The sequence below is a fragment of the Xenopus tropicalis genome, chromosome 3 (genome assembly GCF_000004195.4).
Source record: "Xenopus tropicalis strain Nigerian chromosome 3, UCB_Xtro_10.0, whole genome shotgun sequence".
NCBI lineage: Eukaryota > Metazoa > Chordata > Amphibia > Anura > Pipidae > Xenopus > Xenopus tropicalis.
Genome location: NC_030679.2, coordinates 61,303,325 through 61,319,036, shown reverse-complemented (window position 1 = coordinate 61,319,036; position 15,712 = coordinate 61,303,325). Strand labels below are relative to the sequence as shown.

At 38.5% G+C, this 15,712-nt stretch overlaps 1 protein-coding gene across 11 annotated transcripts in view; it reads left to right on the top strand.

Annotated features, from left to right (window-relative positions):
- Positions 1–6,409, top strand: part of osbpl8 (oxysterol binding protein like 8) — a 137,242-nt gene extending 130,833 nt beyond the window's left edge. For 10 of the 11 annotated variants that reach the window (XM_031897639.1, XM_018091936.2, XM_012958584.3 and 7 more), the window contains one exon: positions 327–6,409. In XM_031897639.1, coding sequence (XP_031753499.1) covers positions 327–462 — 136 coding nt within the window. In that variant the 3' untranslated portion in view covers positions 463–6,409. 11 annotated transcript variants of the gene reach the window in all.
- Positions 6,410–15,712: the final 9,303 nt, after the last annotated feature.

Here is a 15,712-nt window from a genome sequence, read left to right as displayed (position 1 = left end):
CCATTACGTTCTTACCAAGAGCACATAAACCCTGGTGGTCATCAAAAATAAATGTGTACTGATCGTCACCTGCAGTTGTGCATAATGAGAAGTGGAAATGTTCTTCAAGCTGTCTGGAATTTTGTCCAGATATCACAAATTTGCTATATGTTTGCATCAGAGCACACATGCTATTTACAAATATTTAGATCCACTGAATGATTAAAAAAGGCCTTTTCACTAATTTAAGAGCAATTCATTAATTCATGTGTGGCCTCACTATAATAAGCCTTGTAGCAGTTTTGTTTAATGTTGCCTTTTTTTTTTTTTTTTTTTTTAATCTCTAGGAACATTATTGCCCTCCGGAACAGAGTATCTGTAAACACTTCATCAACAGAGAACAGTTTTCTTCAACAAAGAGACTATTTTATCATATTCTTCCTCATTACCCTTCAGATCGCCGTTAGTTATTTGTTCAAGTGAATAAGACTTGCTATCTGCCACTGTTGGATTGGGACCACTTGTAGCCCCATGACAGAGGGGCCTGTTACTTGGCAAAAGTTATCTGTATTCCCAACAGTCAAGACTTTGTGATTATTGGGACACTGGTGGCAATACTATTTGCTGGTCAGAACTGGTGTCTTCATTCAAAGCATATAAAGCTTTATGTGTGTATGATCTGTCACCAGTTGCTAAAATGTTAATGTGCCACACCACCTTCACTATCTCTGTGTACTAAATGTTGCTAGATTTTATATTTTATGCAATCCTGTTGTTTAAAAAACACCGATCATTATATACACATATATTTACCTAAAGCAACTATATTATAATCTTATGTAATCCAGTGACTTGTCCTAATGATGATCAAGATCCAGGGTCATAACCTTATTTATATCTATAGCTTGTACAGAAAATGTTTTAAACCTAAATGCATACAGCAACAGCAGAAAGCCTTTTTTTTACCATAAATGTACATTCAGTGGCCTGAAACTGTGTTCTTTAACCTACTAAAGTCCCACTATTTACAATATATTTTATCCCTGCCCATAAGTTTGCACTGTTTATGTAATCTGCACAAACATCTTGCTTAACACTTTACATCTAAAGGCAAAGTCACATAAAGTGTTGGCTCCTGCTTCCCTTCACCAGCGGATCTGCTCTCTTCCGTAGCTCTGTGTAGCTGCACTAACAGGCACAGCTTTGGCATGAAGTGATCCTGCTTTTCTTTAGCTGCCTACAAAATGCAGGCAAAGAAGGAGAACCACCGTTTCATGTGACTTTGCCCCTAGGCTTACAAAGTGTATAAGTAAGATGTATTTACTCGTCCCATACATTTCAAACAATGTTAAAGGAGAATTATCAATACAAAATAATTTCATCAGATGCAAAAAGAAAAAAATATATATAAGAACAAACGGGAGCACACCATCCAAAAGATCAGAGGCCCTGGGTGCTGGCAAAAAACAATAATAAAGAAGCAGAGAGCCGCACTCTCTAATAAGGTGCAAAAATGTAATGGTGTCGACGTTTCGGTCCTACACAACGAAACGTTAATTTACACCATTAGATATTTGCGTATAATTTAAAACCTATGAGTGCTCTGTGTTCTTCTACATGCATATATATTTATAATCTGGTAATGAGGTACAGTTTCTGAATCAAGTTATTCTTCTCATCATCAATCTGTCTTTGTACACGAGTCAGTGTTTAGTTGGAAATCATTGACTTGTGCTGCCTGTGCCTAGATGATTATTTACAGCTAAATGTCTCGGATTATCAATATGGGAATATCGAAGAGTAACTTGATTATTTCAATAACAGTACATCATTTTTAATTAGTTATAGTTAGTTATTCTGGGTGAAGCTTAAATATCACTTTTGTTATAGTTTCCTCTAAAAATGGTCAGTTTCTGTAGTGGGCATGTAGCTGTTGCAGAAAATAAGTCACCTCGGTACAGGGGGGATACATTTCCCTTTTATTTAAAAACAAAAGGGTATGTCTGGGAATACATATCCTGCAGTCACTGTTCAAACATATAATGTGTATAAGTATGTTTTAATCCATGTGTAAACTCCATATATCTATCCATATACATTGCTAGTTTTGCTTTTTATCACTCATGACTCCACAGGGTTGTTATATCAATGGCTTACAATGTAGCGATGCCATTTTTCCTTAGTTCAGATGGAAGGTGTATGCTGATTTCTTTTTATATTGCTTGGTAATTAGTCTAATATGACTAAAAGGCATAAGGTTTGTATGCATCCATAGGATGCTGACATCCTCTGTGTATCAAGCATGTGCCTTCTATAGACAGTGGAGTTTTACTGTCTTTGGGTGCATGCAACAGTAGGAATTTGCAGCTTTTCATAATACACAAGAATAATATATTTGCAATTTAAATATATTGAGGGCCATACAAATGAGTGGATTCATCTTGCTTAAGTGCAAAAAAATCCAAAACAGAGATTCATTAAAAAGGGGATATATTGGGACCAAATTTAGATCAGTCAGTGTGTGACTCACCTGTGTGACAGAGTTTGATAGAACATTACTGCATGCAATTTTGTCCCAAACCAGTTGAATCTTACTTTCTCCAGAATCACTCTATAGTGCCTGTGAGGCCTTAATCTGAGATTTAGCAAATGTTTTGGAATCTACACAGTAATTTCCTTTGTTAACATCAAAGGTACTGTATGTGTAGCTTGTTCTGCAGTTAAAGTCCAAGGTGGTTATGCTGATTTTTACCTGTATGGTAATTGTTCTGATGCCAACATTTAAAGACCAACGCTTATACAGAATTTTGATTGCTATTACTTATCCAAGATTGCTTCCCATTCAGTTGAGACTTGTAGTGGGGTGCTGCACAACCTAAAGCCCTGCCATTAAACTTAATGGAAAGTGATCTAGGGCAAGTAAAATTGATCACAGGTAGCCATTGAAATGTTTCATGGCTCTAAGGGACATTCATATTTTAGAAAATTGTTTTTAGATCATTTAATTTATATTTTGTACATACAAATGCATATATGTACATTTTCAGCAGTGTAAGTTTAGTGATACTGATACTGATATCCAAAGTCGCTGGTCTTAAATTAGTTAGTTAAAAATCTGATTATTATAAAACTTAAGGAGACTTTAGAAATAGCTGAAAAAAGAAGTTAGCAGCAGGGTGGAGCAAAAACCAAAAAAAACTTTTCTCCTTTTTAGGGTGGTCAGTAGGTTCATGAATGTATATGGACCAATTTGAAATAGATTTTGAAAGCCACTCTTTAATTTTAACCTTTTTGCATTTCCCCACTTTTTTAACAGAATGGGGTCAGAAAAAAATGACTGCGCACTAATGGTCGCAATGACTGTGGGCCATAAATACCATGTTAATTTAGATTATATATTTCTGACCTAATTAATATTGAAAACCCTTATCCTTCATCTTTGTAAAGTGTCTGTATGTTACTGCTGTTTTATAGCGTGCTTAAATATAACCAGTCTTCAGACAAAGGACACGCTCCATTCTGACCTCAGAGCGGATTATACTTTCCAAATAAAGTAGCAACTGATCCATTACCTCGTTTTTAACTACAGAGCAATAGTATAGCTAAAGGTCCATGGGCTACAGTGCAAAATGTTCTGTTGCAACCTGTCTTGCACCCTGCAAATACTCAGTCAAGCTTAGTCACCACTAGTTTTATCATACCACAACTATATGAAGCCTGTTTTTGCTTTAAGACTTAGGCCTTGGGGAGCTTGTCATTATGCCTCACATTGATCGGTCATACTTTGTGTCCTGTTTTCTAGGTCCATGTTTTACATTTTTTTTGTTTGTTTATTTTTAAGCGGTATCAGTACCACAAAAAAGTTGGCATGCTTTAGCATGGCATTCATATATAAGAACAGCATACTGTTTTTGTGCTTACTGGCATTTGTATTGGGCATACAATATTTTATCTAATGTTGGTAGAGTGAGTGAACCAATCAACATGTTTTTAGATAGATTTGGTCATTTTAGAGGGTGGTGTGTTTGCCAAAGTTAAGGGAGGATAGAACTAAGTCACAGGAAAAAAATTCTATTACTGCCATTGTTGGGAAAGAGGTACATAAGTGCACCTTTAACAGTATGCAGTCTTTCCACTGTGTGGATTATTAGAAGAATACTGTATGCTGTCCTATACCAAAATAAAACTATATGACTGCATCATGTCACTTTAAACAGTGAGTCCTTTTAAACTGTACAATCTGTAACTGGGAAAACTTGTTCCATTTTCTTCTCTATTTTTTAGCTTGTTACTTAATAGAAATATGTGTTTCTATGTTATCGACATGAAAAGAGATTTCTCATATTTAAATCTAAAGATTACCACATTAAGAAGGAGCCTTTCATAAGTACCATTACTGGTTTTCCTTATGGCGTTATGGTACCTGCATTTGAAGAGAGCACAATAGTTGAAATTGCTGTCCATATTCAAAGATTTCAGAGCACTACTGTAAAGTAGGGGCTACAAGATCTCATAAACCTGCCCATATACCTTACCAAACAAGTGGATCTTTGTGTTATTTGGCCACACATGTTCTGGGATAAATCTGCCTGAGCCAGTCGTTGGTCACTTATAGAGACCCATCAGACGAGAAACACCTCAACATACTGGTGCAGCCCTTACTAATGTTTGAGTGGCCTATTGTTTGGGTGTCAGAAGGCCTCCTCACACGAGCCATCTAGCTGCCAAGTCGTTCTGGAGCTTTGGTTCTGTTTTTTTTTTGCAATTCTGAATTGGAATAGAAACTCATTACATTTTATCTTCCTGTGCTGCACTAGAGACTTTCACATTGCAGCAACTTAATTTATTTTAGCATATGTATATGATATATATATATATATATATTGCTCCTACATACATTTCTTGTGGGCAGTATGTTGAATTTTTTTTAGAGTTGGATTTTGTATGTTGTAATTTGTTAACAAGTTCCTGTAAAAGATGAACCCAGTATGTAGTACAGAAATGGATTAATAAAAGGTGAATCCTATGCTAGGAAACATTTGCGCATCATAATGCAGGATTTGAGTGGCTTCTATATGTACTATCTGCTGTGAGACTAGATAACATAACTAACACTTTCTATTGTACTTTTAATGTAAAATAGTGGCAGTACTGCACTGAGTGATTTGGTCTTTACTCTCCTCTAGAGTGCCAGTGTTGCTCTGCTGTATTGGAAATGAAGTGTTAACAGCTCTTTTTTTCCTGCTGCTGTATTTAACCTTAAGCCAACCCAACAGAACAATACAGTGAATTGCAAAAAAGGGATGTTCTCGTTTTATACATCTATTTTTATCTCAGATCTTGTCTTGCACACGTCCTACCCTTGCACTTTTTGTAATGAGGTTGAAAACCTTTCTGTCTAGTTATTTATCTGAACATTGTAACTGTGCCTTTTTGATGGATGCATCAGAAGAGTTTGTTGGGGTTTGTGCCATAAAGAGAGAATGTCAGTGTAGGTCCATGATCTTCCCTCTTCAACATGGAGTTTAGTATTAGTTTGACTAGCTGATTCTTTGTCACTTTTTTTTTTTGACAATTTTTTTTTTTCAGATCCAAACAGCAATATCGTCAATGCCTAAACTGAAACTCCTGCATATTTATTTCTTTGTCTGTTCACATAGCTAGTCATCAAGCAATGAAGTTATGACTATTTGTGGCAAATCCATTATAGCCATAGCAAGAAGCAGTGACCTCTCAGGCACAAAAGCGTGGCTTCATTGTTTTGGTTCAGAGCCAATGTTTTTTCACTGCCTTTTTTTATGACATGCATTGGCTTATGAAAGATTCAAAGAGTGTGGGTTGCTCCATGTTTGACTCAATACTTGGCTAAACCTCTTTCAGTGAGTAGCAGAATGGCATCCACCTGGGAAACAAAGGGGTTCAGAGTATATTGACCTGTTTTAGAACTCCTGTCCTAATTACAGTTTTGTTCTGTTTCTGAATACCTTTTAAACTGGACTCCTGTCTTTTTATGCACGCTTGGTATTTTAACATCAATGCTTGTTTTTTTTGTACTGTTACATTTTTAAATATAGACTGTTAAAAATAATAGATTAATAAGACCAGTGTTACATGATAATGAAGAGCCAGAACCCATGACAAATGAATGTGAATAAACCTCCTAAAATATTTATATGAGAAGGTCTTTGGAATGATTATGTATGAATGGACTGCACAGAAGAATACACATTTTAGCACATGCTTTTCCAAACTAATTGTATAGCTTTCAATAAGCTGAAATGAACCAGAGTAGGAAAATGAAATGTTTTGTCTCTTGTAGCATGTTAACTGTTTGTGTTATCATCTTGTTAAAGGCATTTTGAAAGCTGAAGCACTACCACTGGTCAGTAGTTTTGTATTTCCAAATAGAATAAAATGTGATCATAATACAGCAAGTTTCTGCTCCTTTTTCATTTTATGGAAGCATATCTATAGATGTTTTTTCTAAGTGCCATACTGGGCAAACATTCCCCTATTAAGGGCCATATACAGACAAGACTGAGAAGCGACTGAGAGTGTATTTTTTTAGCCAGCCCATTATTAAAAGTAATAATCCACAATAGTTCACCATATTTTCAGTTTTAGTGGCACAGCATATGCTCGGTGTGCTCTGGGCTGCTGAGTAGTTAAAGGGATTGTTCACCTTCAGGTTAACTTTTAATATGTTATAGATTTGCCTGTTCTAAGCAACTTTTCAGTTGGTCTTCATTTTTTTATTTTGCATAGTTTTTCAGCTATTTGTTTTCCTCTTATGATTCTTTCCAGCATTTAAATGGGGTCACTGACCCCAAAAACTACTGCTCAGTGATGCTACAATTTTATTGTAATTTATCTTTTTATTTAGGCCCTCCTCTATTCATATCCCTGTTTCTCTTTCAAGGACTGCTTGTTGCTAGGTTAAATTGGACCCTAGCAACCAGATTCCGGTATGCCAAACTTGAGAGCAGGTGAACAAAAAGCTAAATAATTTAAAAACCACAAATAATAAAAATGAAGACCAATTGCAGACAGTCTCAGAACAGCATTCTATACATCATACTAAAGGTTAATTTAAAGGCAAACAACCCCTTTATGCTTAAAGGGTTTTAAATTAGCTTTAGTAGGATGTAGAGGGTGCTGTTCTGAGCCAAATTGCAATTAGTCTTCATTTTTATTATTTGTAGTTTTTGAAATTATTTAGCATTTTGTTCAGCGGTTCTTTAGTACGGAAGTTCCGCAGCTATCGGCCTAGGGTCTCAATGATCCTAGCAACCAGGCTGTTGAGTAAATGAGAGACTTAAATATGAATAGGAGAGACCTAAATAGAAAGATAAGAAAAAAAAAAAATTTGTAGCCTAAAAAAAGAATAGGTTTTTGGCTGCCAGTCAGTGTTCTGCTTTTGGAAGCTGGGAAAATTTAGAAGATGAAGGCAAATAATTAAAAAACAAAAGAAAACTAGTTGAAATGTTGCAATGAATTGGCCATTCTATAACATACTAAAAGTTAACTCCCTCCTTTAAGGGTATGCGTAAATCAGGTGGGGGCATATTTAAAAGTACATATCTTCGATGCTAAAGGGTTCTACTGGTCTTCAACAGCACTATATACAACAGAAAGGAGTATACATACCGACCAATACAGTAGGTAAACCGGACCCCTGCTCATTGCATGATAGAAGTTTATTTAGAGCAGAGAGCCCTAGTTTGGGTATGTCAGATTGCCATGGGATCTACAATGCTCAATAAATTAATATAGACATACAGGCTTATGAGCAAGTGTACAGCTGGCATACAATCAGGTTCTGGATCCTGATCTAGTCCAGGGATCCCCAACCTTTTACACCCGTGAGCCACATTCAAATGGAAAAAGTTTTGGAGAGCAACACAAGCATGAAAGATGTTCCTGGGAGTGCCAATGAGAGCTATAATTGGCTATTTAAATTGCCCATATGTTGACTGGCAGCCTACAGAAGGCTCTGTTTGGCAAGAGGGTTGGTGAGCAACATGGCTGGGGATCACTGGTCTAGTCACTCTTTAACTTCCTTCTGAGTCAACCTTTCAGCTATACTTATTGAATTGGGTATTAAATGAAGCCTTCATTAACTGGTCTGTTCATTGTTTAAACAGTGGTTTAAAACTTCTGCCTTCTCCCATTTCTATCACATGACCTACATCCTCCTGGTTAATGTTTGCATTGTGAAAGAAACAATTTGGTATACTGATATTTTACAATTGCATGCTTATTCACCTCCATGTACTGAAAAGTTTCAGTTAACTTGAATAAATTGAATTTTATATTTATTTTAACCCAATCTCAACCTTTTTGTTAAACCACAAAGATATTGATTTATCTTAGGGGACTTTACAGAATGTTAAATAGCATTTTAAAGATATTCCATTTGCATTCAGGGTTTAATCGTGTGAAAATATTGTCCTAATTAATCTCAAAGAAAACTGTTTTATTTTCAATATTGCCTTAATGTTCACCTTCACTAATCTTGGAAATTTAATTTGGCTCCACCCATCCTGTAGAAATGTTTAGTATTTATTTTAATAGGCATGTTCTGATTAGCACTGGGCAGGGTACTGACAGGGTGGGGGGGAGTGAGTTTTCTGAATTCTTATGGGAAGGGGAAGGGGGCAGGAGAAGGGAGAGAAGAGAGAACTGCACAGACTCTGGCCCCTGGAATGAAGGATTCTTCTGAGAGAGGAAGTCAGATACCTAAGAACATGTTTACAAAAAAGGAGATAAGAAATCCTGTGTTTCTTTTGATAGAGGACTCCAGGAAGCATTTCTGTGAGTGCTTATGGCTATATCCTCCTGGGCATGATCCTTGCTTTGACAGAATCTTTCTGCCCCCCCACCCCAACAAACTGCCCATATCTAATCACTGGTTCTGCACATTCTCGCGAGATGACACTTTGGCTTGATTTTACTAGAGAGTATTGGGCTCAATGGTGGCATCAATAGAGGTGGTTCCCTTTGCACAGTTCCATCTACGGGAACTACAACGGAATATCCTATCCCAATGGAATCTCCCCAAGACCTTTATCTCAGGTGTTGTGGCTCCATCACCTGTACCTCTCCAAGGGCCAACCCTGATGGACCACCCAGATGGCACAAGGAACTTGGTCTCAGACAGAATGCCATCTGCCAATCAACATCCTGGAACTGCAAGCAGCCAAGCTGGCCCTTCTACATTTTCTGCACTTGCTTTAAGGTCAGGGTACCAAGGTGGGACCCGCAGCCACCAGGCTCTCCAGGAGGTGAGCCAAAACATAACTTGGTTGAAACAATAAAACATACTTCTCTTGTGTTAGGGTCAAAACTGGGAAATCAGTCCACAAAAGCAAATTACAGCACACCCAGGAGCCTCCCCTACTCCGCACGAACATGTGCATGCGCAATGAAGCAGTGGGGGGAATCGCAGTGTTAGGCGGCAGTGGGAGGGCAAGATATAAGCAGTTAAAAGGGAGTTCCCTGTAGTTCAAGCAGCAGCCACTGGGTGGTGTGTTAGAATATAAAAATGGGAAGCTTCCTGGTTCAGTAGGTTTTTAGTCCTGGGACCTCCCTCTGGAAAGAGTTGTTCAACAGGCCTGGGTGTTAGATAGTAGGTTTAAGTCATAGGTCGCTCTAGGAGTGATATGTAGGAGTATTTAGTAAGGGCAGACATAGCCCCACCAGGAGTGAGAGGGGTTAAGACCCCCAGCAATCCATCAGCTGCAGATCAGGGCCGGGGGGAGCTCCTAGATAGGATCACTTGGTGGGAGTACCGTGAGTAACCCAACAGGAGAGAGGTTCTCTAAGAGAGTAGTTAAAGGAGAAGTGTGCCCTGATTCCTGTGTCTCACTCCTGGGTGCTGTCTGTCCTCTATAAAGCTGATTCGCCTGGTTCATTACAATCATCTGTCTCCTGTCTCTTCATCATAAAGGATCCTCAGCTGGCTGGTAAGCCACTACCCCTGAAAGGAACAAGGGTGCTGGGAGTTGCAGGGAGTCCCTGACCAAGGACCACAGCACGATAACAGTTTCCCAGGGAGGGGAGTTACAGTTCTACCTGTACCCTGGGTGGAGGCACATTCAGTAATAGTGTACCTGTTCCCCCATAGTAAGCGGGGACTCCAAAGATATAGCAAATAGCAGCACTGTCACAAAAGTGGGCTACATTTACATCTTAATATCGCTGAGTTCAGAGGGTTATTGTTAGTCATATAATGTTTAACAAACGTTTAAAATAAATAAAATGTATGACAATTTGACTTGTCCCTAGTTTGCGCAACACCTCTTTCCATTTTGGTCAGTTCAGGAGAAATAGCTCTGAATCTGGGTAGGTATAGGTCGCAACACGAAAGTCAAGTATTTTCTGTTTTCTAACTGAAGGGTGCGATCAAAGAGAGAAGATTCTGAGGGTTCAACAGCAACCTCCCAGTTCGCCACTTGCACAGAGCTGTGTGTGCGTCACTGCGCCTAGTGCAGTCTCGCGTGATTACATGCGGCCCCGGGATTCTCTGGAAGACAGGAGGCTGGGAGGCCGCAGCTAACGTTTTGTAAGTACGCAAACTGGGAGTGCGGATTGTGTTTGGAAACTCGGGAAGGTTGGGCAATGGAAAAGCCGTGTAGGGGAGGGAGCATGCAGGCGCCCTAGCAACCGAAATCGCGCCCGTAGTGAATGGCGGGCGGGGCATAGCTATAAAAGGTATGATTGGGGAGGGTTGAAGGCTTGGTTGCGTCTAGTTCCAAGTTGATAATGGAACAGAGCAGATTTGGAGAGTGGGAAATAGATATTTCAGTACAGTTGGGCTAAAATCTAGTGGGAAAAGGAACATCAATAGAAACTAGATAATATGGTCAGATATATCTAGTTCCTAGTTGGTAATGGAACAGTGTACTTTTACATATAAGGAAATAGACTATTTTTATATAGTTGGGACTATATTCTAGTTGGAAAATGAATAATCATAGGAATTATAAAATATAGTGCATGTAGGATAGATCCCACTTGTTTTCAGTGCTTCTAAAGACTGGATGGTATAATTTAGCTAATTTTAAATGAGAAATTTAAATCATAATTGTAAAAGGCAGTAATTTTATCCTGGTTAAAAATGCTGTCACCTAGTAAAATAAAGTATTTCAACTAGCCTATTTATAGCTAGTTAGAGTATTCAAAATCATATAATAAAGTAATAAATACAGAGAATTAAAAAATTAACATTTTATTTCCACTCATAAATTTAACAGTATTAAGAAATTGTAAATATCAAATTGTCAATATTTCCTCTTTTTCAGTTAATATAATTTGGTTCTTATTTCATACTGTTAGCCACTATGATCTAGTATGTTTTATAAAGAGAATAATATTTATTTTCTAGTGGGTTATGCATAATGACATGCTATAAATGGGCTACATAGGATCTAGGATACTATTATCCACTAGGATCTAGCGTCTTTTAAACAAAAAATCTATTTCCTAGTTGCCTATACACAGCTTTGGTTTAAAGGATACTATTATCCACTAGGATCTAGTGTTTTTTAAACAAGCAGTCTATTTCCTAGTTGCCTATACACAGCTTTTCCCTACAGCCATACTATCCACTAGGATCTAGTATTTTTTCAATAAAAAGTCTATTTCCCAGTGGACTATGTGAGGAATACGGAGATAGAAAAGGGCATGTAGTTTGGCTCCTGAAATGTGTTCTTACCTTGCCTATAAAGAACACTACTAGCCCAGCCCCCACTAAAGCTATATGCTGGCATATCTGTTTATCATCTCCCTCCTACTATATAAACAAAGTATTTATGGACTGGGAGGTGGGGGTTGTTGTGGGTGCAGCAGGGGCTGATGAAGCTGCATGTGTAGCTTCTGGCTTGGGGCATCTTCTTCAGACACTGGGGAGCACCCTGGCTGCAGCAGGGCACCTCCCTGGGATCTAACCTAGCTGCGGCAGGAAGACTCCCTCCAACAGTTTGGATTCCCTACTCTTGAGAAGTTTGGTGGGACTCAGCAGCTAAAGGGATTGTTATACTATAGATGAATTGTGTGCCTTTATTTGTGGAGTTGCCTTAAGGAACCATGTGTTCTGGACTCAATAAGGGGGGGGGGCTTCATTTAGAAACCTCAGGCTTCCCCCGTGGGAGTTGTATCCAATTCAACTATGGACTGTTTTATGGGACTTCAAGTGATCAGCCTGTTGCTCTTATATGATATAATTTTGTCCATGTTTCTCCCATTGTTATAACCTGGTATAATAAAGCCCATGTAACCCCTGTTCCCAGAGTGTGGTGTGTCCATTTTGTGCCAGTCTCCAATATGTCACACTTGCGTGACAGAGTACACAGCAGGATAGTGTGAACAGATGCCCTGTACTACTCTACTGAGATAATAGAATTCACTAGGATATAGTGTATTTCATGGTAAGAGTCTATTTCCCAGTTGGTTAAACACTATGGGATGCTGTGAATGGACTCTATCTTGTGCTTTGTTGGGAAACTAGAATTCTCTAGGATCTAGTGTATTTTATAGAGTCAGTTTCCTAGTGGGCTACATATTATGATTTGCTGTGAACTGTTTCGTTCTACTGGCACTATAATCAACTAGTCTATATTTCCCAGTGGGATATCCTCTCTATAGGTATACTATCAGTGCTTGATTTGTGGCGGGATGCGATGGGATGACATCCCAGTAACTTTTAAAAATGGCTAGTCTCCATCCTGGTGGGCAGGATGCCACATCATCCACCCCCCAAGCTACCTGGATGTGCCCATACTGAGCAGGCCCTGTTGAAGTCAACTCAGAGGGAGTTGCAGACCAACGACGCAGCTCTTTGCACATCACAGCTTGTGCAATAATGCCCTGGTCTCCTGCGCCCATCAAGGGACTTTAATATACTGGAAACTTTGATTGATATCAATAGGTTTGTTCGTAAACTAGTTTTAAAGAAATATTTTTTGAATGATTTAAACTGTGTACAACTTGAACAACCTGTAAGTGCGGCGACACCGGGAAGCCTAATTGAGAATGGCTCTGATAGTCAAGGTTTGTCTTTCTCCAGTATGTCTGATAATTTGAATTGTCAATTATTGTTTCAGGATGAACGTTGTTTGCAGAATTTATATGCCTTACAAAATGAATCAGACACGTCCATACACTGTTTTGGTGTTGACCCTGAGGAGATAAGGGATGGCTTACGTATGACTTCTGATTTCTATCCACTGCATTGTAGGGGCAGTGTTGTTGATAGATTTCAGGAGCTAATAGAGAAGGAGCTGTTGTCACTTAAAATGGAGACTAGGAGTCAGTTTACTGGCTTTAATTTGACTTCTCAAGAAAAGGCAGCCCTTAAACAATTACAGGATGATAAGTCTATAGTTATAAAGAATGCCGATAAAGGGGGGGATGATAGTCGTGTTAGACAGTGAGACTTATAAGAATAAAGCCATGCGACAGTTGAATGATAATTCTACTTATCAACCCCTGAGTACTGACCCTACTATTGAGTTTACTAAGAATTTGGTGGAATTAGTTAATGATGCCTATAAGTCTGGACTGTTCAATGAGAGAATCAGGGATTATTTGATACCGACTTCTCCGAGAGTTCCCCTTTTCCACCACTTACCTAAGGTCCATAAGTCTGAGCGTCCGCCCTTAGGGAGACCAATTGTATCTGGTATAGCATCTTTGAATGAGAAACTTTCGGAATATATAGATCTTTACTTACAGCCTTTGGTTAAACGGTTAACTTCGTATGTCATGGATACAAAACATGTTTTGCAATTGCTTAATCATTTAGAGTGGTCTGACACTTTTTCTTGGGGCACGATTGATGTAGCATCGTTGTATTCCTGCATCCCACACGAGAAAGGAATGCTAGCGATCTCTTATCACTTGGATATGTATAGCACTTATGATGAGGGCACCAAGCACTTTATTTTAGATTCTATTAGTTATCTATTGTCTCACAATTTCTTTCTTTTTGATCAAGTTTTTTACCTCCAGAGGTGTGGTACGTCGATGGGTGCCAAGTTTGCACCAGCCTATGCCAATTTGTACATGGGCTGGTGGGAGGAGACCCACATCTATGGAGGTGACTCACTTCACTTACACAATATAGTCTTTTATAAGCGATATGTGGATGACCTCCTTTTGGTTTGGCAGGGGTCACATTCAGAATTTTCACTTTTTGTCACTGAGCTGAACACGAACACGCTTAATTTACGATTCACCAGTGAATTTAACACTCATACTATCTCTTTTTTAGATTTGAAACTGGTTGCTAGGGGTACTGTGGTGGAAACCACAACCTTTCGTAAAGCTTGTGCTGGTAATTCTTTGCTAAGGGCAGATTCTTGCCATCCAGCACATATGTTTAAGGGCATCCCTGTGGGACAGTTTCAGCGTTTACGGAGAAATTGCAGCACAGAGAGTGCCTTTTTGGAGCAGGCCGTTATACTGCGAGATCGATTTCTTGATCATGGGTATAGTATGAGGTCACTGTCCTCAGCCTTTACTAAGGCCTTACGGATGGAGAGATCAGACTTACTCACTAATAAGAAAGGTCAACATCATGGTAGAGTAGGAAGGGGTAATGTTTCTCCTACTTTTGTAACTTTGTTTTCCAATCAGTTCTATAAAATTAGACGTATAGTTTCTAATTTAATTCCTGTTCTCTATAATGATCCTGACTTGGCATTGGTATTACAAGGTGGTTACAATATTGTTGCAAAAAAAGCTCCCACATTGGGTAATATACTCTCACCAACTCTGTGGCGGTCCCGGCCTTTGAGAGCGACATGGCTTACAGTAAAGGGTACATATCGCTGTGGAGCACGCAGATGTGTCACTTGTTCCCATATCAGGCAATCTACTACCTTTAGTAGTTCAGTGTCTGGGACAGTATTTAACATGCATTTTTATGCCAACTGTAATACGCGATATGTTGTGTATCTTTTAACCTGTTCAAGATGTAGCATTCAATATGTTGGCTGTACAACATGCTCCCTTAAGAGCAGGATGAGGGAACACATTAGACATATAGCTGCTAGAAATAGCAACAGTCCTGTGGCTAGACACTTTTTACAATGTTGCCAATCTGATGTATCGTTTTTGCACATTCAAGTCATAGATAAAGTTCTTCCTGATGCAAGGCGCAGTGACTTATATGCTAGGCTCTTAGGTTCTGAAGTCAAATGGATATTTACTCTTGATACACGACATCCTAATGGCCTCAATTCTATTTTTGACATTAGCTGCTATGTTTGAATTTATGAGTTTATTTATTTGTATATAAAAGAATTTCTAACATTTAATGTTGCCATTCATGTATTAAATTAATATTACTTACTTTTTACTATATGTATTGATATTGATGTATTGAAAAGTTTACTTGGATTAATTGGATGTATTCTATATATGTATTTTACAAAAAAATTCTTTTTTTAAATGATTGGCCTTGTAAATATAGCCACAGTTTTGATTTATACAGGTTCTAGATTCCATTATGTGTGCTTTTTACTGATGGGGGTGTATGTATTGATGTCCTAATTTGCATGTTTAATTGCTTATGACACTATTTAAACCCTCCTACTGTTGTATGTGTATGCCTATGAGTAAGTGCGTGCGCGCACGAAACGCGTCAGGCGTCTAGTTTTTAGATGGAACAATAAAGACCTGGTTTTAGCAGCATATCGTGTCCGGAGATGTTTGGAGCTCAACTGTATAT